The following is a 27,065-nucleotide window of genomic DNA, read 5'->3' as shown; positions in this document are numbered from 1 at the left end:
TATGAGCCAAGATGTCAGGAAAGATTCACTGCACTGCTGCTTGGTGAAGATGTATATAGTCAAGCGGAGGCAATAAATGGAAATGAAACACAGACACAACAGGCACAGTAAAATTAATCCAGGTATGCCTACAGAATCTGTCAATGTATCTGTAGCTGCTTGCTGATTTTAAAATTATTATATATTTTATAATTATTATCTATAGAGCACTGTGCAAATGGCATATGCAAAGAAATGCTGTAAAGCAAAGATGCCTTCAAAAATAATGAAATTAAATGTTTTTACCTATAAAATACTAGAAAGAACAGTAAACAATAATGAACTAAACAAAGTCAAAATTTGGCGTTATAACACTTTGCTTTTTTTTTTTTCATCACTAGTCTCAGGAAATTAGGAAATTAGCTGGAAATTAGTTTCAAGGAAATTAGCTGGTAAGTCTTACTGAGCATCTAGGAGAATCTGCCACAGTTTTTCTGGAGACTTTGACTGTCACACTTGCTTCTTTTTTGCATGCAAAACCCAACAGCCTTCATCTTGTGCTTTATCTGATGAGTGGCGTGTTACGTATTGTGTTGCATTCTTTACTAACATACAAACATTTATCTATAACATTTAATTTTTTTTATTGGAAAAGTAATGTTTGGAAATATAAACTGTTTTTCTACTGACTCAGTAATGCAGAAGTGATAAAACAAACATCTATAACAAAGTTTGTACTAAAAAAAAACTGTACTGTACTGTATACAATTAGAGATAATTCAGGTATATTGGGACATCAGGTATATTGGGACAGTTTAATTTAGCAAACTTATGTAAGTAGCACTGCTTGACAGAAATAAAATAACTTAATTCATGTGACATCATAAGATGGTCTACTTTAACACAATAAGCATAAAATAGCAAAACAAAAGTGGAGGGATATAATAAATGCATAATGAATGCATGAAACATCATTTTATGTGCATTAAATTGTGTTTTTATGTAGGATCTTAAGAAGCGGGGTGTAAGGTAGACTGGGAAATATGGAATATTATATAGGCCTACTACTGAATATGCAGAAGTTTTTACTCAGTGTTCTGTGTTCATATAATTTTAGAGATTGATGTTGATGTTTATTTAAATTTGTTTTTTGATGTTTTTTTTTTTATTTTTTATTTTTTTAATCTGTTCATACTGAATTTTAGAAATCATTGGTTTTGAGTTTGGAGAATACTGAATATTTTCTAAACTAGCACGAATATTGATGCCATAAATAAGTATGCTACAAATAAATAATTTTTAAAGCATCCAAAAGATGAGTAATGTAAAAGTCCTAAAACAATGAAAATTTGTTTCCCAAGCATACTGTCCCAATTTATCAAACATCATTAACAACATTCAGTCAATCTAGACAAAAGGGTAAGTCAGGCTTCTTCAGAATATGATGTAAATATTTCTTCACATCTAGATAGTGAACACCTTGGGGATTTCAGGAGTATATAATGTGTTGGAGTATTTGTTGTGGTAATGTTATTTTGTTAATTATAATGTAGAATAAGATTTCATGAAACATTTTCAGCTTTTTAGGCAAAGAATAATCACTGGTCAAAAGATTTCAAACTTTGTTTTGTTTAGAAAAGATAGCAATGAGCCATTTGGGAGCCAAACCAGTCAGCTCTTATTCGTGAGCGGAGCCAAATGATCTGACTCACTGAAAAGAGGCAGAAAAAAGCCATTTTCCTGAAAAGAGCCATTTTCCATGTCTTAGTTATGGATGATTCTGAGCTTGTACTTTCATGTGCAGTATTGGCTAGAGCTTGCAGCAAGATTAAGTCCTGCGGTAATATCTGACAGATTATTGTAACCACAATATGTCACCCTGAAATTCATGTTTTGCATTGTAAATACACTCAGAATCTATAGAATCCCATACAAGGGCAATATAAAATACCCTGGATCAAATGTTGATTGTCTCCATTCCATATTGGAGCCTGATTTGAGTGCCTTCAAGAATATGTAATCAAGTATAAATGTATGCTGCTCTATGTGTAACAATAAAATGGATTTAAGTAGAGGTTGTTTGCTTCAGTCTCTCCCAGCCCATATTTTGGGTGAATCAAGTCAAATATATAGAGGCATGTACATAGATTTATGTCAAGATATAAGTATAAGCCTGAAAGCTAGAGACACTTAATTCTCTTTTATCATACGCTTAAGTGGCAGTCTTTTTAAGGCACTCCTCTCTCTGTGTAGTTTTAAAAACAGAAAATAATACATTCGGCAGCTATCCTGGATCACAACCTCCTCTTAATCTGAGAGGCTGTCTTCATGCCTTACATTCTGGCCTCTAAGTGCCAATGATAAAAGGCTTGACTCCAAAGCATCTGACATCAGCAGGATCAGGTGAACTAATGTCATCAGAGTAAAGAGAAGAGACTGTACTGAAACGGGAACTCTTCTAGCTTTATCTGTCCATCTTCTCCATTTGGCCATACAGCTCTCTAACCTCAGAAAAGAGAAGTTTTTTTTTTTAAATGCTGTTTTCAACTTCTGAATATGACTTTCAGCAGTGACTCATAATTATGTGATTCAGGCATGGAACCAACAAAGAAGGGAACAAAGGGACAAAAATGATTAAGATCAAAGCCAGCATAACGGATATGTGTTATTAAGTTTTTAATATGGAATGCTCAGAGGGTCAGAAGCATGTGGTGGCAGACAGCTGGCGTGCCCGTGAGCCTCATCTCATTGAACGACACCTCAGATTTGTGATGGCTTATCAGTGGTGGGATTAGTCCCACCGCACCTGATTGGAAATCCATTCAGGGGTGCCTTATCTTCCGTGCCTACAACCCTCCAGTCTAATCGTGCAAAAGTGAAGTGAAACAGAATGTAGCCTTAGCAACCAGCTGCCAGGCCACACAACAACACATACATTCATTCCAGCTGTATTCAGCCATATTATATTTCTATTTTTACATTCAGCTACATATAACAACAAATAACCTCACAGATAACAAGATCAAGAGGACAGTCACTGCTGGTTTGCAGTTTCTTCTTATTGCATAGGGATTTAGGGATGTTTGCTTCTCAAAGTTCAAAAATTGGGTGGATATTCTTGTAATAAACCAACGGTTCAGATTTATCAAGGCTGTGAATGAGTTATTTATGTCCTTTGAAAAGCTGGTGTAATTTTCAGTGCAGACATGGCATTAATGGATACAGGGATTATAGGAAAAGCAATCAAAATCTTAGCAATTATAAGTGTAGACCACAACAAGGAAAAGACTATAATAATTGAATAATGTAGCCTGACTTGTGGATAAAAGAAACACTGAAGGTACAGGGAAGGGGGAATAAACAGTTGAGGTAAGGGCAGTGTTGTAGGCTGATTGGCATTTCCAAATTGTGTGTGGTGTGTGAGTGTGTGCGATTGTGCCCTGCTGGCACCCCACCTTGTGCACCAAGTCCCCTGGGATAGGCTCCAGTTGTAGGATAAGCGGTACAGAGAATGGATGGATAAGGTTCATATTAGGGTCTCTGGCAGTCATGTATGGGTGGCCCTCTTAATTAAAAGTCCTTTACCTACTGCCTGTCCCCAGAAAAGCCAAAGGCAGGAGAGGAAGGGATTTGAAACCATACACAGGGTAGATAAGTGATGAAGGTGGCTCATGGGTATTAACGGTCAATGACTGATGAAATTATTTTCACATTATTATGAATGTTTGAGTTAGAAGAAAAAACTATTTGGAGCCCCCAATCAAATTCCAATCTTCGGCATGACCCTTAGTGAACACAGCCCTTTAATAGAAAAATACATTGTTTATAGTTATGTGTAATGGCTATTATAATAAAAGTAGGCTTTATATGGATTTATGTGGAGCCAGAATGTTTCGATTATTTTTTTTCTCTTTTATCTCAGCAGTTATATGTAATTTTGAGCCATATTCAGTCAATGATTTATTGTATGTCAGTATTTGCATGGGGAAGGAAATGGTGGAGGTTTTTTTTTTCAACTGTCAGTGAAATTCAGTGTAACATAAAAGCAAGGGTATATTTAAAAAACAAAAAAGGAAGACTAATACAATATGTTAATGAGAAGCAAACATTCAAATAGACAGTTAAAAAGAGTACTTACTGAGGTCTGAATACTGATGCGTGCAGTTGCAGTGTTGACTCTTCACTACTTAACTCAAGTCTGAATACAGCCCTGTAAGATTAACCCATTCAGCTAAGTAAAATATATACATTTAGATTTTAATACAAGAGTAAATTATTAAAATTCATTGACGTAATGCAATCAGGGAATTCTAATTGCTTACTTTCAGGGTAAAAAAAATATAGTTATTATACCCACTACTGAATTTTTTTCAGGGATGTTAGATTGTGTCATGTGTTTTGTATGAACATATCTATTCAGAATAAAATGAACCACCTGTAGAACTCCTCAACATAGTCCAACACACCCTCAAAACAAGAAATCACTATCAGTTTCTAGTAAATGCAGATCAATTATTACCCATCTCTATATTTTTCATTGAACATTTCGAATAAAAATAAATGAACTCATTAAAATTTTGCATGTATGCATCTATTCAGCTTTATTCTTCATATACTGAAGGTCAGCAAAGGGAACACAACAACAACAACAATAATAATAATAATAATAATAATAATAATAATTTCTGAATGTAAAAATAAACGCAGGCTGAGCTGCTCACAGAACTCACACATACATCAAGCTCTGATTACAGTAGGTTAACATTAAGAACTTAGCAAATATCAAGTGGATTAAAAAAAGCTATTACAAGCAGCACACCAAAGGTGTTATATCTTCCCTCATGGGTTTTCTGTGGTGACAACAAATTCACTTTAGCTAATACGGTTCCTCAGCAAAGCCATGCATTTTCTCCAGCCTTAAAAGAAAACAATTTGTTTTTCCATCCCTGTCGCCAATGCAATTAAAATCAGAAAAAACAGTGTGTGGCGAAGACATCAGCATAACACACTTTCCACTTTAGCACTCTGAAATGAGCCTCTTTACACTGGTACTGGCTTCATTCACTGCTTATCAAATGAAATGTGACAGTACAGAAATAATAGCTCAAGCACTAAAGCGGTGACGAGCAGAATGGTGGTGGCTCTTCTAACAAGATGCCTGATGAGATAAATGAAAATTCCGACTTCCAGGCAGAGCTCTAAGTGTGGCACAGCTAAAATTAGTTTAATAAGCCACAAAACCAGCCACAAACAATTTCAAGATCTTATCATAATCTTTCCTTTTAAGGAACAGCACAAGAGAAGCATAAACTACAGGCTGTACAATAAAGCAATTACAACAGGGAACAGATTGCTTTTGTAAAAGAACTACTTAAAACGCACATTAAGCATGATGGTTTTTAAGTCATTATAGCGTCATAAAATTGCCATTTATGACTGAAAATCATATTTATGACTGTTTTCTACATAAATGTGAAACATTTAAATAAATATTTTGGCACTGGGTACACAAAAAAGTGCTTGCAAATCTTTTCAATATCAGCACGCATCAGGATAACATTCATTTTGTTAACGGACACAAAAAAGGATATACTTCTTCATTTGTTTCACCAGAAAGCATCAGTTGTCCTAAAGTGTTCTATGTACTTGATATAAATAAATGGATAAGTAGATGAGTCTGTAAATTGATATCTGATTCTCCCTCTTTTTGGTCTAATCTGCATCCATTCCTCAAAAGCCACCCAACTCACCCCACCCTCTGGGCATGATGGCAGATGAAACAGTTGTAAACCATCACTCTTCCTAAAGCACAGGCTTTTATGTGGAACATATTTTGATGCATTACAAGTCAGTTCCCCTGGCCAGGCTCTCTGGTCCTTCTCTGGCACATTGCCAGCCTCTAAATGCCTCCTGTTGGCTGAATGGATAACACAGACGTATGTTAGTGCTGCCCCGATGCTCTGGGCCATGTTATCAGATAAAAGCGCCTTGTAGCAGTTGCTGTACGACCCTCTCTGATCTTTCAGAAGTAGGTTATGTACTCACTTAGCCGGATTCATTACATTCATTACAGGAAGAGCTGGCAAGTTGTTTTAATGTAACATGGATGAAGAGAACACATCAAAACTTCAGAACCTTCGGTGCCAATGCAGAGAGGAAGGTGTTGCTGGAGAGTACCCTGCCCAATAAGACTGATGCAGAGAGAGTGTCCAAGTCTTTGCAATCCATAGCAGACTGTCTCATTAGCAGGTGCCAAGACATACAGCTCTTTTGGATCCTGTCTGAAATTGACATTAATCTTGAGTTTGTTTTTTTTGCTCTCCTTTTAACCACAAGCTTTTTTTTTTTTTTTCAAATCAGGGCAATAAACTATACAACTCCAACCCCTACATGATTTCCCTTGAAGATCTTTAAGAATGAAACATTAGGGGGGATTACAATGTGCTGTGGCTCAATTCCTTAGCATTTTGCTCAACAAGGCCAAGTGCAGGCTTCATCTCATCAGAGGTTGGCACAGCTTTCTCTGCATTAGAATGGGTAATGTCTGGAGTTGTGTCATTGTTAACATTATTACAATTTTCCATATCTTTTCTAATATCAGTGCATTGGCTATCAATCTTTTTCTCCAAGCCAGGACCATTATCTTCTTTTTTAATTCCTTTTCTTTCAGTTACTATGGCAAGGTTTGTAATACTGCCTGGATCCTTGACTGTGTCAGTTTCACCTGTCTTTTCTTGTAGCGTATCCATGCCATTATTGTCAATGCCAGTATCTTCTGTAGTGTCTTTCTTTTCACCCAGGGGGCTTTCCATGCTTGGTTCCTGGTTGGCAGTGCCGCAGCTGATTCTCTTGACAGTTTCCTTGGTGCCATTGCTGACGTGAGTGCTTCGAGGGTCTCTAGCTACAGTGTAGCCGGTCTGGAGTGAAGACAAACTGCGCTGGTGACTGGCTGGCTGCTGGCACCGGTACAGGCCACGGAATGCAGAGCGGAACTTCTGAGACATTAGGTTGTACACTACAGGATTGATAGCGCTGTTGGCGTATATGCATGTCCTGCAGAAGAGCAAGAACCAGGCGTCCAGGTATGGCGTGCTGACAAAGGAGTTGATTAGCACCAGGGTTCTGTATGGCATCCACAGCAGGGCAAAAAGGACCACCACCACAGCAAGCATCTTGGTGACCTGAGGAGAGTCAAGATGACAATATGGGTATGTTGATGATGACTCTGAGACTCTATGTGACCCAGAAAACAGTGGGCAGTGGCAAGAGTGGTTTGTAATAGAGCTTTTAAGAGTAATTCACCACAGTCTGTACAGCTGATCACATTTAGACCATTAAGTGCTTTAGCTATGTATAACTGCACCACCCAGGGTGAGAATACAAAAAATAAGTGCAATGTGCCCTTCTCTTTGTGATTATGCCCACTGTGAGGACCTTGGTGGATTTTCAAAGTGGCAATTTTAAAGATGTATTGTAAGCTATTTGAAATTTCTTAGCACAAAAGTTTAAATGTGGGTTACCAAGGAGGATAATAAACATTTAATTCTCCTTCCTGCATTACCCAACGGTTTCTTATTCCTGAAAATTGATTCTGTTTTTTTGCTCTTAGCAACTCCCAGGGATTGAAGCTCTGCTTGTTGCCAAGTGTGTCCGGAGAACTGAGCACAACTAAGTCGCTCAGCTTTTTATTGTGTCAGTTTGTTTACATACGCTTTTGGGTCTATTTTATGAACACACTGACCACTCTCTGTCTAATCCACCAGACAGAAAAAATCGGAAGAATACCTTTCAGTAGATGTACCTGAGAGCAGCCACAAAGCTCAACAGCTAACAAAGACTGCAAACAGTGGCAGATAATCACACAGCTCACATACTGCTACATTTACAGAGCCCATTCATTCCAATCAGCCAATTATGTGGCAGTAGCACAGTGCAAAATATCATGCAGATACAGGTCAAGAGCTTCTGAGAAAGCCTCAGGTGTTCTATTAAAGTGTGAGTTTAGCTCATTAGGTTAAATATCCAGTTAATTTGGGGGGGAAAAAATAAAGCATTTCATATGATGCTCTAGACAACTCAGCACTTGGTAGTAATATTAACTTGAAAACCTGGTGTATACCATAGCAGTGTTACACAGTGAAGGTTGTAAAAGTAATAATTACACTGTTCACTGAACAGAGTTATCTGACCCTTAGATAAAATACATGGTCTAACCTGGCTTAAGTTTTAATGAAAGCCAGCCTGAATAATGTCGTGATGCAACCCTATGTCAACAACAATACTCAACATGATACCAAAAGTCACAAAATGACAGCTGTTATACGCAGTTGTTAAAGGGCTTCTGAAGGTGTCATGTAACCTTATTAGGCAGATTCTATGACTGGGGTGTCATTTCATTGATATTACAAGTGCATTTTTATAAATACAAATATCCCAGACATTTTAAACATAGGTTGTTGTGAAGGATGATTTACCTATGTACCTGATTCACACAAATAACTTAAAAGATATATACAGCATTAACAGGTTATGAGAAATGTACATTTTAATGCCCCACAACATTCACTCAACCTTGTTACCTGAAGACATTCACCTTTATGAAATGTTTGGAAAAATCCACATACTCAACTGGATGTTGCATTGTTTGAATTTTCGGAAGATTCCTGAAGAAATTTTTAACTCTGTTTTTTTTTTCTTCATTTTCAGGGATACTGTGATATTGGCTGACAAGGTCACACTGAACATTCAACAATGCTCCCCAAATAATACAGTATATTGAAAGTAATTTATTAATTAACAAAATAAGTTTTAAGTAAATCATTAGAATGTCCTTAATGTCCTCATGCCATTAGTATGGATGTTAGTTAACCACATTTAACTACATTTTGTGTATATGCTAATTCTATGCTCAACCATGTGTCATGAGGCAGTTGCAGACACAAGTGCAGGTAAACAGCAGCTTTACTGTAGACACTGGCAGACAATTAAGCAAACAGGTAGAGGTAAACAAACGGGCAGAGGTCAGGCAGAGGTCAGGCAATGAGGAAACAGCATAAACTAGGCAAGACTAAGGCAAACATGAACACCAAACAAGATCAGTAACCTGGAAGAATATCACGATACAAAGACTTGGTAATGACTGGAGAGAATCACAGATGGTATACCTCGCAAAGTGAGTGTGGGTTGGAAGTCCTTATATACTGGGTAGAAATTGTTAACAGGTGTGTGTGATTAGTATGATGGCAAACTTGAATGCGACAGTCTCTGTTGTTGCTGGGTATTGTAGTCCATAGCGGCCATGTTTTGTAGGCCGTGTTGTACTCTGAGTAGTTTTGTTGGCTGCAAAGTGCTACCTCCGGGAGCAGGATTCTTTCTATGTCTCCCCCAGGACATAGACCTGGGCAGTTGGTGTGGCGTGCATGGAATTCTTGGCATAGCACGGGGTCAAGTACGTTGTGGGCTAGAATCCAGCTCCTTTCCTCAGGTCCGTAGCCCTCCCACTCAATAAGCTATTGCAGCTTACCATCCCTCCGGCGTGAGTCTAGAATTTCTTTGACTGTGTAAGCTGGCTCACCTTCGATGTCGAGGGATGCAGGTGGTGTGGTAGGGGTTGTGTTACGTGATGGGACCTGGTGTTACAGGTTTTAGGCATGAGACATGAAACGATGGGGCTAGGCGGCTGTGATGTGGCAGGTCCAGTCTGTACAGTTTGTAAATGACTTCATTTATACACTTTAGGATCTTGAACATGCCGATAGAGCAATGTGTAACACATGGTTGAAAATTAATTCCGCCATTTTGAATATAAACGGCAGGCCAGGTAGGGTAATCAGGCGTAAGGACTTGGAGAAACGGTCGATGATAACCATGATTACTGTATTGTTCTGTGAAGGGGAAGATCAGTGATGAAGTCAATAGCCAGATACAACCATGGTCTCGGAGGTGTGAGTAGCAGAAGGAGTTTCTCAGCATGTAGGGTACGATGTACTTTGGCTTGAGCACAGGTGGCGCATGAGGAGATAAGCTTGTCGATATCTCGGAGCATATGGGGCCACCAATATTTGCCTTGGAGGAGTTGGCGGGTTCAGCGAGTGCTGGGGTTAATCTTGCCGCGGAGAGGAGCAGGCATGTATCTTTTCCCTGCTGGGCAGGACATGGGCGTTTTCACCTCCATGGTGCTTTCTACTTCTCGGTCAACGTTCCATGTGATGGCCCACACAAAGCGTGAATGAGGCAGAATTCATTCATCAGAGGTTTCTTTGGACGGAGCTGGGTACAGCCGTGGGAGAAAGTCTGCCTTGACATTCTTTGATCCAGGTCGATATGAGATAGTAAAATTTAACCTGTTGAAGAACAGGGCCCAGTGAGCTTGACGTGAGTTTAACCTTTGTGTTGATGTACTCAAGGTTCTTGTGGTCAGTGAAAATTATAAAGGGGTGATTAGCTCCCTCCAACCAGTGTCACCATTCTTCCAGCACAAGCTTCACTGCGAGAAGCTCCTGGTTGTGCTACTCTGGTGTTAGCGTCCAAAAAGAAGGCCACTGGATATGGAGCTTGGGCTTCTCCCCAAGCCGCTGCGACAGGACGGCCCCCACCCTGTTGGCGGCGTCCACCTCCACTATGAAAGGCTTTGAAGGATCACATAGCACATCATTAATCAAGCATTGGAATACTGCCGGTGTTGAAGATAGCCCATACGACATTATGCAGTATTCAAAGTGACCAGAGGTGGTGCTAAAGGCCGTCTTCCATTCCTCCCCTTTCCAGATCCATACCAGGTTGTATATGCTCCTCAGATCCAGTTTCATGAAAATTTTTGCTTCCCGTAGCTGTTGGAGTGCAGAGGGGACTAAGGGCAGAGGGTAACGGCACTTCACTGTGACTTGGTTGAGCCCTCGATAATTGATACATGGTCTTAGGCTGACCCCTTTCGTCTCCACAAAAAAAGAAGCCTGCAGATGCCAGTGATGTTGAGGGATGAATGTATTCCTGCTGCAGAGCTTCCTCAATGTACTCATTCATGGCCTGAGGTCCTTTGGCTGACAAGGGGTAGATGTGGGTACAAGGTGGTGTGGTTCCGACCAGGAGCTTGATGGCACAGTCATAGGGCTATTGAGGTGGTAATCCACTGGCCTTGGCCTTGTTGAAAACTTCTTTGAACTCATTATAATCTGCGGGAATTTCCACTTGGGATTAAGTCTCAGGGCTGTCTATAGTTGTGGAGGCAATGTAGACTGAAGGAACTTGGAGGCACTTCCCATGACAGTGTACTGACCAGCATGTGGTCTCCTTTTCCATCCATGAAATCTGTGGGTCATGGGTTTGCATCCAGGGGAATCGAAGTACTATAGGGAACTTTGTAACTGTAATGGGTAGGGAGATCCTTTCCTGGTGCAAAGTGCTGACATGGAGGGTTATGGGTTCAGTGCAGTTGGTGATGGAACCACCCCCAATGGGGCCGCCATCTACTGCTTGTATGTGGAGAGAAAGGTGCAGTGGTTGTAGGGGTATCTGAAGCTTCTCAGCGAGGGTGCTGTCTATGAAGTTTTCAGCAGCACCAGTGTCAATCAGTGCTGAAACATGACAGCCATTCTCTGAGTGCATGATCTGAACAGGGAGTACAAAATTCTGGTGAGAGAAGAACTTGGAGTGACTCACTGTGTGGGAGTGAGATGTGGAGGTGGCTTGCTCATGATCCTGCTGTGGTGCCTGGATCAGCTGCTTAGAGGGGCAGTGTACTACTTGGTGCTGAGGACTGCCACAATAATAGCACAATTTCTCCTTCTGATGCCTTTGGTGTTCCACAAGGGTTAAATTGGCTTGACCAAGTTGCATGGGTTCTGTGGGGTGGATTTAGGGAACTGGAATGGACATGGCTTTGATTCCTCCTTGATACTGCAGCTTGATGTCAAGAGGGATGGACATGTTGGAAGGGAATCAAGCTTGGTCATCCCAGCAGGCCATCTCTGTGAGGATGTCAGCCCTTGATGATACACTGCCTTGAGAGCTGGTTTATTCCAGCCGGCTAATGTGAGGAAGTTTAAGGTGAATTCAGCTGCATTTTGGTTCCCCTGCTTGAGGCTGAGGAGTTCCTTGCTGCTCTCCTTGCCCTCTGGAGAGTGTTCAAAAACCCTCTGGGAGAGCTGGAGGAAGTGCTCTTATGAAGCCATGTGCTCGCCCTCTCGGGACCAAACCGTGATCGCCCATGCGAGCACTTTGTCAGTCAGCAGGTTGACGAACTGGGCAATCTTGGTGCACCTGGACATTCCCTCTTTGCCAGAGAGGTAGAGTAAACAGAGTGAGCAGGAAGCCCTTGCAACCTGCAGGATCACCAGCCTATTTCTCTGGGTGTGTAATAAGGGCAGAAGCGGGTAGTGTTTTCGCTGACGAGGCAGCTGGCGGAGATGTGGAGCTGCACCAGCTGAGCACAGAGCATGGCTATCTGCTGTTGCTGTTCTTCGATGATGCAGCCATATGCCTCTAACGTCTGATGCCACTCTAGGGCACCTTAGTTGGCAAAGTATTCTCTCACAAGGCAGTTGCAGACACAAGTGCAGGTAAACAGCAGCTTTATTGTAGACACTGACAGACAATTCCAAAACATTAAACAAGATCATGGTAAACAAACAGGCAGAAGTCAGGCGATAAGCAAACATCATAAACTATGCAAGACTAAGGCGAACGTGAACACCAAACAAGATCAGTAACCAGGAAGACTATCACAATACAAAGGCTTGATAACGACTGGAGAGAATCGCAAAGCGTACTTTGCAAAGTGAGTGTGGGTTGGAAGTCCTTATACTGTGGGTAGTAATTGTGAACAGGTGTGTGATTAGTAAGATAACTCTAACAGTAAGTTAGAGTAAGTAACTCTAACAGTCTCAACAGTCTCTGCTGCTGCTGGGTGTTGTAGTCCGTAGTGGCCATGTTTGTAGGCCGCATTGTAGTCTGGGTAGTGTATTTGGACGCCATTTCCAGTGTTGAAATAACACATTATTTTCAACCCTGGCACCTATTTAACACCAAAAAAATGAGACTGGTGCCTGAGATAGGTTTGTGAATGGTTTTCTTAGATATAATGTTGAAATGCTACAAAAAAGAGAGTTTAATTTTTAAGAGATACAAGGGACAACAATCATGGAATCATTTGTGAACACTATCTGTAAGTAAAGTGAAATTTTATAATTTTTTTGTAATCCTGAGCCTGAGAAGTGAATTATTTCATCATTCACACTGAAAGTTGGTTTCTGAATTGGCAGGCATATATATATACATAAGTATTCCACATTGCAAGGTGAAAGAGTTTATGGCCAAGGGAGAAAGAAAGTAAGAAAGAGAGAGAGGTTGAGTGAGTGAGTGAGAGAAAGTGAGGGAGTGAGGGAGAAAGAGAGTAGCACATTGTCATACAGCCTGTGGCTTTGTGGCCATGGTGACAGTGAGTAGACGGGCAGTGTATAGCCTCAGGGAGAGGGCTGTAATAGAATCACCATCAGACTCAACTGTTCTCTCTTTTTAGTTTACCGTTTTCACCAAAGAATGAAGCCTTCTCCTGCCCTCTTATTTTCCTTTGTTTTTCTGAATAACACACACTTTCAGCTGAATTGCTTTTATTGTCAGATCTCTGCCTCCCTTTTTTCTAGGTCTCACTGCATTAAATTAAGTAAAAAAAATACCCTGGAGTATGTCAAACAAACACTACAAATCTCTCGACTGACGTGAATAAAATGGATCTTGCAAGGCTAATTGCTATTTGTCATCCTACACCACAGACAGACTGACAACTGGTGAGACCTTCGATGGTCGTGACAAATTCTCAGCACATTTTAATTGAAGCGGCATGAGACTGGGAGGAGCTCCATTAATTATCACAGTGCCAGATAATGAGTATGACTAGCAGTGACATTTACAAATACCTTTGGTTACTGTGATTCCTCATCAGCCAGAATCAAGGTCTTAACACGGCACAAACAAAGCAGCCTGCTGCTTACAATTAAGTTAAATAAAGGGGAGCTGCTGCCTTAACACTAGTATTATCTGATTCACAGCACAGATAACTTCCCTCAAATCTAGTGATTACACCCATCCACTGGAGCTCTGTGAACATCCTGAAGCTTACTGAACTTTGTGAAATGTTGAGATAATTGTGCAATGAAAGTAGCTGGAGATGTGGAGGAAAAGTGGGGAGAACAAAGAAATGGGGGGGAGAACTTATTCCTGAGCTGTGAGAGCAGAATCATCAGCAGCATTAAGCGTACTTCACTGAGCACCACAAATCATATTATGCAAATCTTCTTCTCAAGTGGAGCCCTCTTTAATCTATGATCTATGCCACACACCAGCGAGTAAGTGCACACACACACTTACACGCCCAAGTAAGTACAAAACTGTCATATGGGCTCACCCACCCACACAAGATCAGTGGAAGTTCTAGTAACTCTTCATTTTCGTAACAGACTGACAGCTGGTCTGAAATTCACCTCTGGTTCTGCAGCGGCATTAAAGACTATAGAGAATAGGACCAGTGTGTTTGTGGAGCAGGTTGTAAGAACCAGAAAGGGCCAAATGTCCTAATAATGATACAATACTGTCAAATGTCATCACAATCACATGATACTCACAAAAAAACCTTTGTTTACAAATAACGTTTGTTTGAAATTTTGTAACTTGTATTTGTAAAACTAAAAGGACCAAAATATTCCTTTTGGTTAGTAAGGTAAGGGTTGGGATTAGGTGTACGCTTGGTTACACTTAGTCCTCACAAAGATAGAAAAACCAACACATTTGTACAGTTTGTGTCTGTGGGTGAGCTGTTCTTCTTTGAGAAAATGGCTGCAAAGCCAACAAAATATAATATGGACAATTGAAGAGATAAATAACTGGAACATATAGCATCTTTGTTTCTGTTGTTAGAATGACAATAATCAGCATGTTAAATGAAACACTGCATCTGTATTGTATGCACAATTACTAATGGACAATAATTGCTACCTGTTACTATGAACTAAGAAAAGAACAGAAAACTTGTTTACTTGGAACTCAATTATAAATGAAGTCTAATGGCAGGTGTTGGAGTAATCAATAAATGTTTATGTGAATCACATATTTTGTAGAACACCTTAAATGAGAGGTTTTGTCCAAGGTATTTGTAAATTAATCTGTAAATCATCTCAATGACTTGGACTTTCAGAAAGGGGGCTACTTTGTGGATTTCATTTATGGCTATGCATCAAGGATACTACAAACAGTATTCAATATTGCAGTATTGCTTTTAACTGAAAATTGGATAGAACTACATAAGAACAGCTTTGTAAATTATAATCTCATGTCTGGCTCCTCTTATTAGTTTGTAATGGCTGTCATTTTAAACTTGAGATATACAGTACAATAATGTATGGCAAATTTTAACACCTGCCCTTAGGCTTCCATTACAAGTGAGTATTCCATTCGCTTTCTCAATAGTTTCTCAAAATTTTTCATGCTGTGAATAGAGATTAAGTGCAAAACTAACAAAGTAGTCAGTCCTGTTGGAGTAAAAGAAGACAGCTTAGGTTCATCCTGAACTCGCCTTGCATGGACATCCTGTTGCGCATTTGTATAAAGGGAAACTGAATAAATGTCAGGCCAAGAGAAATCAAGGCATACAACACTGTGGGTACAATCCTACATAATGATGGGGAAAAACCCGTTATATATAACAGATGGATCTGGAACCCAGGGTCATCTCCAGGGCTGAATATAAATATTTTGGTTTGCAGTTTAACAATCTTTCTCTCTTACTTTGCACTTGTGCTCATCCTCCTTTTCTGTCATGCTTCTCCTCTAAACATAATTTTTAATTAAATCTATGGGCAAATAAAAAGTTACTGCTGACTGGGTCTCGGAATGCAGGTTTTTCCACAGAGCAGGCTACATTCTGTCATTACATTTTCAGGATGTTGCTGTTTCCATGTTGAATTTAGAAACTGATGTAGGCAAACGTGGGAGGTAAAAAAAAAAAAAAAAAAAGTGCTTCTGAAACTAATGAGGTCTGGACCTCAGTATCCTCATAGCTGGCTCTTGGCCAACTCCTCCTACAATAAGATCTCCACTACACTTGTGTATGTTGCATTCATATGACTATTAGATAATTCATTTCCTATTAGCATTTATCCATAGCAAGCATCTATGCCCAATTATCTGTGTACAACCTCAGTGAGTGTCTTTGAAAACATTTTCTAAAGGAATATGTAGAGTCATTCAATTACTGAGTGGTCAGAAAAATACAGGGAGAACTCAAGTATTCAGTCTCTAAGGCCACACAGAAAATGTCTTAGTTTTTAGAGTAGTAATGAGAGTGATAAATTAAGATTTATATGAAAACTTTTCTAAAGCATTTTACAGACATTTGTTGCCAAGGAATATACTAACAGGCATTCCCCTTCATCCCCTGCACTTGGTGATATTTAAACTACCCCCATGTTTTGTCATAAAAAAGCTGGGTGTGTGACAGGCTGCTACAGGTGACAAGTGTTGTCCTGTGTTTGCCCTTTAGGAGTCCTTCAGGGTAGAGGCAAGTACAAGACAAAGAACTCTCTTAATGACTTTAGTACAGCTAGAGATATCACAGTATGAAATTTTGGCAGCTGATTGTCATAAACATAATTGTGATTCATGTCTAAATTATATCTTTTGTTGTTTATGCCACTTTTATACTATAGTACATAAAATGTATACCAAATATAAATTTAAAATTACATAAATGTATGAAATAAATTTATGCAATAAAAAAATAAATTTATTAATATTTAATATTTTCATAAACATTATATATATATATATATATATATATATATATATATATATATATATATATATATATATATATATACACTATTTTTCCTATGAGAGTATTAGTATATTGATGCTAAGAATTATACTATAACAATAAAATATTCTGTTGTAAACTATGTAAATGCATATAGCACAATTTTGAACTGAGAATTGAAGTCACATTTACCTTTTACATTTATTTATAAGAAAACATTATAGAATCAAATATTCTATATATATATATACAAATATTCCTGATCAGCTCAAATAGATGGAATTAGGTGATTAAGTACTATTTGTGACGTCTCAGTACAACACATGGCATTTTACCATGAGAATAACACTAAAGTGCAAAACAAATTAACAAACTAAAAATACAGCCACTTATCCAAAAATGCAACAACACATACACAAATACAAACACAATGCCAAATCCAAAAATATTGAGAATATAAATCTGAGAACACAAATACACGCTTGTCATTGACTGGGTATTCTGTGCATTAGTAGTACTTAGTATAATTAGAAATTATGAATCAATGACAAGCATGTTCATTGAGGTTCACTATTTTTGTACTCAATTTTGTCTTTCTGGTTTGCTGTTGTGACTTCAGATTTGCTTTTCTGATTTTGAATTTGTTTTCTGTTCTCTGATTTACATCTGTTTTTCCAGAAAGTGTTGTTTTTTTACTATGAATCAATACATCAGTGGTTCAGTGAAACACACACACACATACACACACAAACAGACTCAGCTCAAGTGTGACAGATTAACTGGATAAGTGTCTAGATGTAAAAGAGACACACACACCTGCTTCCGAGATGAGAGTGTACTTTTTGGTCGTCCTTGGCGACCTCCTTTGCTTGCATCTGCAGGTTCTTTGCAGCTTCTCCTGAGGGTGGGGGCTGTGATGGTGCCTGAATCCGGTGGGTGGGACAGTGGGTTCAGGTAGAGGATTCGTGCAATGAGGCCATACAGGACAATAGCTAGCAGCAGTGGGATGACATAAAAAATGGTGAAATCGATGAGGTAGATGGGCAGGTAGAGGTCTCGGGAGACGCGATAGCCACACTGGACGCGTCCATCGCTGTTCACTTGGATGTCCACCAAGAAGAGCCAAAGCATGCAGTAGATGCAGGTGAAGGCCCACACCCCTGCAATGATGCGCTTGGCCCTGGAGACTGTACACACCGTATGAGCCCTCATTGGGTGACAGATGGCTATGTATCTGAGAAAGGAAGAGAGAACAAGATGAGAATAACAATTAAGTTACAGTTGACTTATTACAGCACATTTGTTTGCCTGGATAAATTCACGCATGTAAAACTGAATAAAGAGAATGTATTAAACCTCATTATCTGTCCAGCTCTGACCTTACACTGAATCAAGCTAATAACTCAAGACCTGTCCAAGCTGAATAAATACCACAGCAGATCTGATTAACTGTGACATTTGCAAGGACAAAAGAGCTCTAGACCTTTGATGGCATATGTGTTTTATTTTAGTTTAGTGTAAGCATTATATCTTAGTGATCACAGTGCTTTCATTGGCACTAAAGTGTCTCCCTACCTTTCCACTGTGAAGGCTGTGATGGAGCAGGAGGATACATTGATGCCCAGGTACTGGAGATAGGTAATGCCCAGACAGCCGGCTTGCCCATACACCCAGGTGGCCATCAGGCTCTCGGAGATGTTGGGCAGCCCAGCCGCCACCAGCACCGTGAGGTCAGCCACAGCGAGGCTCACCAGATAGCAGTTGGTGGGTGTTCGCATGTGTCGGGTGGTAAGGACCACCAGGACCACCATGATGTTGCCGACAATTCCCACACCACATACCAGAACCACCAGAAACACAGACACGGTCTTATACTCCACTGATTTGGACACAGAGTCTCCCTGGCCCAGCAGAGAGATGTTGGATACGGAGCTACTGTCCATCTTGGAGCTCATGTTTTCCGCCATGTTTTCTTGGAGCTTGTGTGAGTGTGTATGTGTTAGTGGGTGTGTATTGGGGAATAGAATGAATTTTTAGTATGATGCAAAAATGAAATGTGAATGGGAATGTGAAATAAAATATAGCAGGTAGGGAGAAAAAGGTGTGAATAGTGTGGAAGAGAATTAAAGCATAGGTTTGTTTATGTGCCTGTGTTTACTGTGTTAAGCATTCTTCCATTAGTCTTGGTTAAATAGCCATATTTCCATTAGTGGCATCACATTTAATTTCTTGTACGCCTTTTTTGCTGTTTAATGCAATTGTCCGTCCAATCAATCCCCCTGAAAATAGAGATTTTAATAGTCAGTGGACAAAATGCCAATCTCCAATACTTTTAAGAGGATTTCACAGCCTTGTGTTAATTGCTCAATAACTGTGCATGTCCATCTCCTCTGGCACAAGTAGATAAATCCTGTATAACTGTTCTGGCTCGCAGCAGTCTGAAACAGCACTGATTAAAAGAGTAAAAAGTCTCTCTCTCTCTCTCTCTCTCTCTCTCTCTCACTCTCTCTCTCTCTCTCCCTCACTCTCTCCCTTCCCTCAATAACTCCTTTTTTTAAATTCTGTATATACACAGTAAGTTCCTGTAGAAATGGCACAGTCTAGGAGTGCAGAACGAAAAAATGTCAAAATCATAAACTCACCACCATAATATAGCTGCAGAAACCAAGCACAGTTGTTTCAAACTATTTGTACCCTTCTACAGCAGTGTGTAGTTCAGAAGATCAGATGTTCCTATAAAGCCCTGGGAAGCAAAAGGGCTGAAAACTATGCTAACAAAATTTACACTGACCTTATATTAAAAAAAAAGAAAGAAAACAAACCTAATTTGGACTTGTTCATGTGCACTGGCGGCTTGTCATCTGTTGCTCCTCTCAGCTGCCTCTGTCTTGCCTTATCTCTTGTATGAAAAATATCAGCTAATAAAAAGCCGTGGATGTGTGTAGATTAACCTTCAGTCCTGTGTTCTGTTACAATACTGCAAGACTATGGGTGCAGTTATTTTTGACATATTTCTCTGCACTAATTAATACTTACCTAATTATTGATACGCTTTTGAAGAAAGGGATATGTCAGCGAAAAAAAAACAGTTCATTAACACTTCAGATTATTTTTAGATATAAACAGTTACACTAGCATTTGTTATTAAATCCCAGATGTTAAATGCACTCATTATGCTAGCAACTGTCCTGAGAAGAGCAATTTCTTACTGTGCAGCGAGTACAAGCTTGATTCAGAGATTGAAATTGATGGTGAGGACCGAGCGTGTTGATGAGAGACTGTGATATGAATTAACCTGTCAATCACTCAGCTGAGCTCTCCTCAGTGTGTGTAACCCTTGAGATCTCTCTCTCTCTCTCTCTCTCTCTCTCACTTCCGGTGTGATTGTTGGGGGTGAGCGTGTGGACTGAGTGGTGTGAGTGCGTTTGGATTCTGTGAGTGAATCTTTTTTCTCTTTTCTTGGCTTTTCTCTTTGTTAGTTGTTTTTGTGTGTTTTTGGTTTACGGTGCAGTTGTTTTGGGCCGCGTGCTGCCTGTTTTCTCGGGAGCATGCCGGCCCCGCGCTCGCAGTGTTTGAGTTCACTGACCCGGCGTCATGGAGTGAAAGTGGCGTCCGGGGTTAGTGTAGAGAAATGCTGCCTGGCAGTGGGTGATGTTGTTGGGCATGAAAACATATTGTCTGCCTCCAGGATGAATAACGCTACGGTTATATTTCTCAGCACTACTGAAAAGGCTAACGAACTAGTTGAGACAGGGATTGTTATTGATGATTTTTTTACCTTTGTGCTTCCACTTTCTGCACCATCAAAGAAAGTCACATTGTCCAATGTACCACCGTTTTTAAGTGATGAGGTATTAGTTAAAGCTTTGTCTCGTTACGGTAAACTGGTTTCTCCTATTAAAAAGATCCCCATCAGTAGCGAATCGCCTTTCCTGAAGCATGTTGTCTCGTTTAGGCGCTTTGTTTACATGATTATGAATGACGATGCTGAGTTAGATGTGTCCTTGCACTTTCGGGTTGATGAGTATGATTACATTATTTACGTAACAACTGATAAAATGAAATGTTTTAATTGTGGGCAATCTGGTCATTTAATCCGTGCTTGTCCCGCAAAAAACTCAAACGACCCGTCAGCTGATGGTGACGTTGCCGCTGTCGGAAGTGACGTGGTAGTTAACGCTGAACCCGATGAAGCAGGACCGTCAGACGAGGCCCCGGGTGTATCAGGGATAGGAGTAGTGAAGGATAAGAATGATGATGCTTTACCTGTGATCACACCAACTGATGCTAAAGAATTAGCACCTAAAAACACAGTTTCTGGTGTAGAAGTGTCTAATGCTCAGGCGGAGATAGCCGTTACTGAGACAGATATCCTTTTAAACGATGCTTTCCACAATGACTTGCAATCTACTGTGAGAAATGTACATGATGACAGTCGAATGGAAACAGAGCAGGCAGATTTTAAAGTCCCATTAAAAAGAAAGAAGTCTGGTAAAGCTCCGATTGTTAGACATGCAAAGAAAGCAGATATAACCGAGCCAAGTGATCAGGATGAAACGGAAAGTGACAGTGAGTTTTCTGATTCGAGTGTTAGTCTTTCTCAGAGTGACTTTTCTGGACGTCATTATGAGGTAGATGACATTAAACTGTTCCTCAGAGCTACGAAGAATAAGAGAGGAGTGCGCATTAACGAATACTTTCCTGACATAAAGCAGTTTGTTGAGAAAACAAGGTGCTTCATGATGGAGGGCTCCTTTACAAATAAAGAGGTTTATCGATTGAAAAAGATATTGAGCAAACTTAACTCTGAGCTCAGTAATGAGGACAGTGAGAAAGCCTAATGCCACGTATTGTAATAGAATGTTCCTGTGGGCAGGGATTTTTTTCTTTTCCTTAAGTATGTGTCATGTTAATGTTGCTACCCTGAATCTGAATGGTGCTAGAGATATGCACAAAAGAGCTTCATTATTTGAAGTAATTTATCAGAAAAAAATTGATGTCACTCTGTTACAGGAAACACACACTGATGTTAATAATGCTGCTGATTGGGCAGTAGAATGGAATGGGATTGCTGTTCTAAGTCACAATACTTCACTGAGTGGTGGAGTTGCTATTCTTTTTGCTAAGAGTTTCAGCCCACGCTCTTATCAGATTGAAGAGGTTATTAAAGGGAGACTTTTGAAAGTAAGAGCCTCTTTTGAAAATGTTGTATTTGTTTTTATTTGTGTATATACACCAACTTCAGCTGTTGAAAGAATGCTATTTCTAAATACTTTGTGCTCTGTTTTACAAAATGTTGGTGTTGATGAATATTTATTTTTGGGTGGTGATTTTAATTGCACAGAGTCCAACTTGGATAGAAATCACATTGAACCCCATTTACCTTCACGTCAACGTCTTGTTCAGCTAACAAAAACACATGAATTAATTGATATTTGGAGACAGCTTAATGGAGAACAAAGACAATACACTTGGACCCATGTTCGTGATAACACGATTTCATTGGCAAGACTGGATAGGTTTTATGTTTTTAAACATCATGGTAGTATTGTTCAGAGTTGTGTTATTATCCCATCATGTCTTTCAGATCATAGTATGGTGCAGTGTTGTATCTTTTTAAACTCTATTAAGCCAAAGAGTGCTTATTGGCATCTAAATACCACCTTATTGGATGATAAGTGTTTTAAAGAAAGTTTTAAAAATTTCTGGGATGTTTTTAAAACTACAAAGAATTCTTTTAGAACACTGCAGCAATGGTGGGATTTTGGGAAAGTTCAGATAAAACAGTTTTGTCAACAATACTCCCAGAATATCACTAGAGAGATAACCCTGACTTTGAACACCTTAGAGACTGATATTTTAAAATTGCAAGAATTGGCTCACTTGCCTGGGAATCAAAGTAATGTGGAGTCTCTTATAAAAAACAAGAAAACTCAGTTGTCTGATCTACTAGGGGTTAAAACACAGGGTGCTCTGGTCAGGTCACGTTTTTTAAGTGTAAATGAGATGGATGTACCCTCAAGGTTTTTTTTCAGTTTGGAAAGAAAAAATGGACAGAACAGGGTTATTCATGCTTTACGTTCTGAATCTGGGGTATTGCTGACTGACCCCAAAGACATTCGTAAGAGAGCAGTCACTTTTTACGAGTCTTTATATAAAAATGAACTGAGTCCAGATTATAGGCATGATAGTGATTTCTTTGACAACCTTCCTCAAGTGTCAGAGGAAGTTAACGCAAAGATTTCAGGTGCCTTGACCATGGGGGAACTCTGGAAGGCCCTCCAAGGTATGGAGCTGGGAAAAGCACCAGGGATGGATGGCCTGCCAGTCGACGTCTATAAGTCATTTTGGTCAGAGCTTGGAGAAGACTTGCTGGAGGTACTGAATGACAGTTTAGCCGGAGGGCTATTGCCGTTGAGCTGCCGCAGAGCAGTCTTGACTCTCCTACCCAAGAAGGGTGACCTGACGGACATCAAGTGCTGGCGGCCGGTCTCCCTCCTGTGCAGTGACTACAAGCTGCTCTCTAAGGTTTTAGCTAATCGGTTGGCAGAGGTTATGGACAAGGTCATACATCCTGACCAGACATACTGTGTCCCTGGTAGGTCAATCTTTGATAATGTTTCCCTGATTAGAGATCTTCTCGATGTCTCTAAGGTGCTAAATCTAGATTGTGGTTTAATATCATTGGATCAAGAGAAAGCCTTTGATCGTGTTGAACATGTTTATTTATGGAGAGTTTTGAAAGCCTTTGGTTTTTGTAAAAAATTTATAGATCAGGTGAAAGTTCTCTATAGTGATGTTCAGAGCATTCTCAAGGTCAATGGTGGTTTGTGTGCTCCTTTTGGAGCCTGTAGAGGTATCAGACAGGGGTGTTCACTTTCTGGTATGCTTTATTCTTTGGCCATAGAGCCTTTGTTACAACAAATAAGAATGAAACTTCATGGTATATCTTTGCCAAACTGTGATGGCAATTTCTTATTATCAGCGTATGCTGATGATATAGTAGTTATGATCAGTAAGCAAAATGATGTACAGGTTTTATCTGAATTGCTTGGAAAATTTAAAGTTTTATCTTCTGCTAATATAAATTGGAATAAAAGTGAAGCACTACTGATAGGAAGCTGGAAAAGTGGAAAACCGAAACTTCCTGCTGGTTTACATTGGGGAAAAGAAGGTTTTAAATATTTGGGGGTCTTTTTAGGCAATGACACAACAGTGCAGAAAAACTGGGAAGGTTTAATAGAAAAAGTCAAAGGACGCCTAGAAAAATGGAAGTCTTTGTCCCCAAAATTGTCATACAGAGGACGCATTTTAGTTATTAATAATTTGGTGGCATCTTCCTTATGGCATAAGTTTGCCTGTGTAGATCCTCCTTTGCAGCTGCTATCAAAAATCCAGGCTACCCTGGTGGACTTCTTTTGGGATAAATTACATTGGGTCTCACAAAATGTTCTGTTCTTGCCCAAGGAGGAAGGTGGTCAAGGACTAATTCATCTCCAGAGCAGAATTGCAACCTTTCGTCTGCAGTTTGTGCAAAGACTGTTGGATGGACCATCACGTTTTAGCTGGCGTGCTGTTTCATGCCTGATTTTACGTAGTTTTGCAGGTTTGGGGCTGGACAAAGCACTTTTTTTGATGGATCCCCTAAAACTGGACACCTCCACGTTGCCAATTTTTTACAAGAACATTTTTAAAGTTTGGAGTCTCTTTGCTGTTCAACGACCAGAAAAATCACATTCTCTTCATTGGTTACTGGAGGAGCCTTTAATCTGTGGCTCCCGGTTGGACCTAACAGACAGTTCCTTTTTCCCTGGACTTAGTAGGTTGCTGATTGAACACAACATTATTACTCTGAGTCAGCTACTGAACACTGTAGGGCCGGATTTCAAGAACAAAGCAGCATTAGCTCAACATTTGGGAATCAGGTCTATTCGTCTGGTTACCCAGTTGCTCATGAAATGGAAAGCGGCGTTTAAGACAACTGAAATGGACTTGCTAGCAGAGTATTGTGCTGGTTCCCGAGTTCCTGATCCTAAAGACTCTTTTCCTTGTCTACTACTGTCTGTAAATGTTGAAGGGATTACATCTCCTTTCATTGAAAATGTTACATCTCTGTGTAAAGACTTCTTTTTAAGTACTGGTAAATCTTTGTACAGGTCTTGTGTTTTGGTTTTTAGCAAAAAGGTTTTAAATGGGAAAGTTGATACTCCCTGGCGTGATGTTTTTAAACTGGATCAAAACACAAGACCTGAGTGGAGATCCTTGTATAAACCACCGTTGACCAAGAGAACAGGTGATTTGCAATGGAGAATTATTCATGGTGCTGTCGCGGTCAATGCTTTTATCTCAGTTCTAAACCCTGAGGTTACTTCTACATGTCCTTTCTGTTCTGACAGAGAAACCATCTTTCATGCTTTTATGAATTGTTGTAGATTGCAACCTCTATTTCTAGCTGTAGGTAATGTTTTCAGGAGTTGTAATGAGACCTTTTCTCTAGAGACTTTTATTTTGGGGTACAAATATGTGAGGAAGAAAAGATTTGTCTGTCAACTACTGAATTTTGTCTTAGGCCAAGCAAAACTGGCCATTTATACAAGTAGGAAAAAGAAAATAGAACAAAACTTAAATCAGAACATAGTAGCCTTGTTTTTTAACTTGGTGAAGTCAAGAGTTTTGATTGATTTTCTTTATTATAAATCTATTGATGATTTTGTCACTTTTAAATGTATTTGGTGTTGTAATGAGGCTCTGTGCTCTGTTTTTGAGGGTGAACTGATTTTTATGCATACTTTGTGATTTTTTTTTTTTTTTTTTTTTTTTTTTTTTTTTTTTTTTTTTTTTTTTTTTTTTTTTTCTTTCCTCCCCCTCCCCCCCACCTAAACTTACTGTGTTGTAGGAGTGTATTGTGAATAGGAGAGGTTTTTTTTTGTAATAAAAGTCTTGTTAAAATTCAAAATTCTCTCTCTCTCTCTCATTATCTCTTTTTCTCTGTTTCTCTCTCCTTTCTGTGATGTTTGTGCTGTCACTTCTATGTTCACTAGGATATACATGATATTAAAGCAGGTTTGAATTTTTAATGATCTTTTCATTGCTGATGACTGACAATACTGACACATCCCATATTAGTAATGAATTATAATACTCATCATTTATTATTATATATTAACCACGTGGTTTTTAACATGTTGTAAAAGCCTGATATGCAAGCAGATGCAATTACATCAGCTAATGTTCTCTTGTGAGGAACTAAATACTAAATATTTGTAATTTACATTAAGCAATACACTGTAGTCCTCCTAATTGTTTAAGTACAGCTACCTTCCACGTAGGCAAATCTCAAGATATAATTTATCCATAATAAACTTTAGGTCTTTTTTGAATCTCAAGTCAGTATCTGAAGATCTGCAGTTAATCAAAACTAAATGTCCACGTCGCAACACAAGAAATAAATTAATAGGATATTAATAAAAAAAAGTAGTTCTACGTTTAAGTCAGTTAAATAATTCTTATAGACAACTAACTTCAAAATGCTTCAGTAAATAATTCATCTCTTACCATGTTCTTCTTTTTTTGTGTTCAGATTCCATGCACTCTGTCCAAAGCACCTCTCACCTGCTGTTTCAGCTGTAAAAAGCCAGCTATAGAAGAAATCTCTGTAATATTTATCGAGGTCAGAAAAAAATACTCATCTAGGAGACAGCACAGGCGCTGACAAAATGCGCTCTTTTAACCATTATTGGGCAATAAAAATGAATGAACAGACGCTTTCTTTGCAATCGCGCCCCCTAGTGGTACAACTCAATATCTCCTTTTTTTTTTAAATGTAAGATATACCTGTATTTATACTATAAATTCCTGAATTATATTTATAATATAAATATGTTATATTGTAAATAAACAGCTGCAGAAATCAAGCATAGTTGTTTTAAACTGTTTACTATTTATACCCATTTATAGCAATGCATATTTTTTGAAGACAGAATAATCCTCTGAAGAATTGGTCAGTGAAAGGGCTTAGAAGTATGATAGGACAAAATTAAAAAAAAAAAAAAGAAAGAAAAAGAAAGAAAGAAAGAAATGAATAGACGCTTTCATTGTAATCGCGCCCACTAGTGGCAAAGCCCTGTCAAAGTGCTGCCACTGCAAAACCTGGGTTCTCTATTAGTGATAAATATGTTGTTCTGTTAGAGCATTTTACAAAAAAAAAATACATTGAAAACAAACAAACAAACGAAAACGAAACGATGAACACCGTCTTTACTAATTTTCTGTTTCGTTATGC

The 27,065-nt window shown here is 39.2% G+C and overlaps 1 protein-coding gene across 1 annotated transcript; it reads right to left on the bottom strand.

The window, feature by feature from the left end:
- Positions 1–4,667: 4,667 nt before the first annotated feature.
- Positions 4,668–26,593, bottom strand: trhr2 (thyrotropin releasing hormone receptor 2). Its single transcript, XM_026927652.3, has 4 exons — positions 26,339–26,593; positions 18,359–19,062; positions 17,600–18,017; positions 4,668–7,160 (listed from the first exon to the last, which is right to left on the bottom strand). Exons 2-4 carry the CDS (start codon positions 18,748–18,750, stop codon positions 6,414–6,416), a joined length of 1,557 nt encoding a protein of 518 aa, XP_026783453.1. The 5' UTR covers positions 18,751–19,062; positions 26,339–26,593; the 3' UTR covers positions 4,668–6,413.
- Positions 26,594–27,065: the final 472 nt, after the last annotated feature.

Source organism: Pangasianodon hypophthalmus, chromosome 6 (genome assembly GCF_027358585.1).
Source record: "Pangasianodon hypophthalmus isolate fPanHyp1 chromosome 6, fPanHyp1.pri, whole genome shotgun sequence".
In the NCBI taxonomy this organism is placed as follows: Eukaryota; Metazoa; Chordata; class Actinopteri; order Siluriformes; family Pangasiidae; genus Pangasianodon; species Pangasianodon hypophthalmus.
Note: the sequence above shows the minus strand (reverse complement) of the source record. Positions and strands in the feature narration are given on the sequence as shown.

Coding starts and splice junctions, on each gene's coding strand:
- trhr2 (XM_026927652.3), bottom strand. CDS start 18,750: ATGGCGGAAAACATGAGCTCCAAGATGGACAGTAGCTCCGTATCCAAC. Junction 18,018..18,358: donor ACAGCCTTCACAGTGGAAAG/GTAGGGAGACAC, acceptor TTCCTTTCTCAG/ATACATAGCCATCTGTCACC. Junction 7,161..17,599: donor CACTCTCATCTCGGAAGCAG/GTGTGTGTGTCT, acceptor GACTCTCCTCAG/GTCACCAAGATGCTTGCTGT.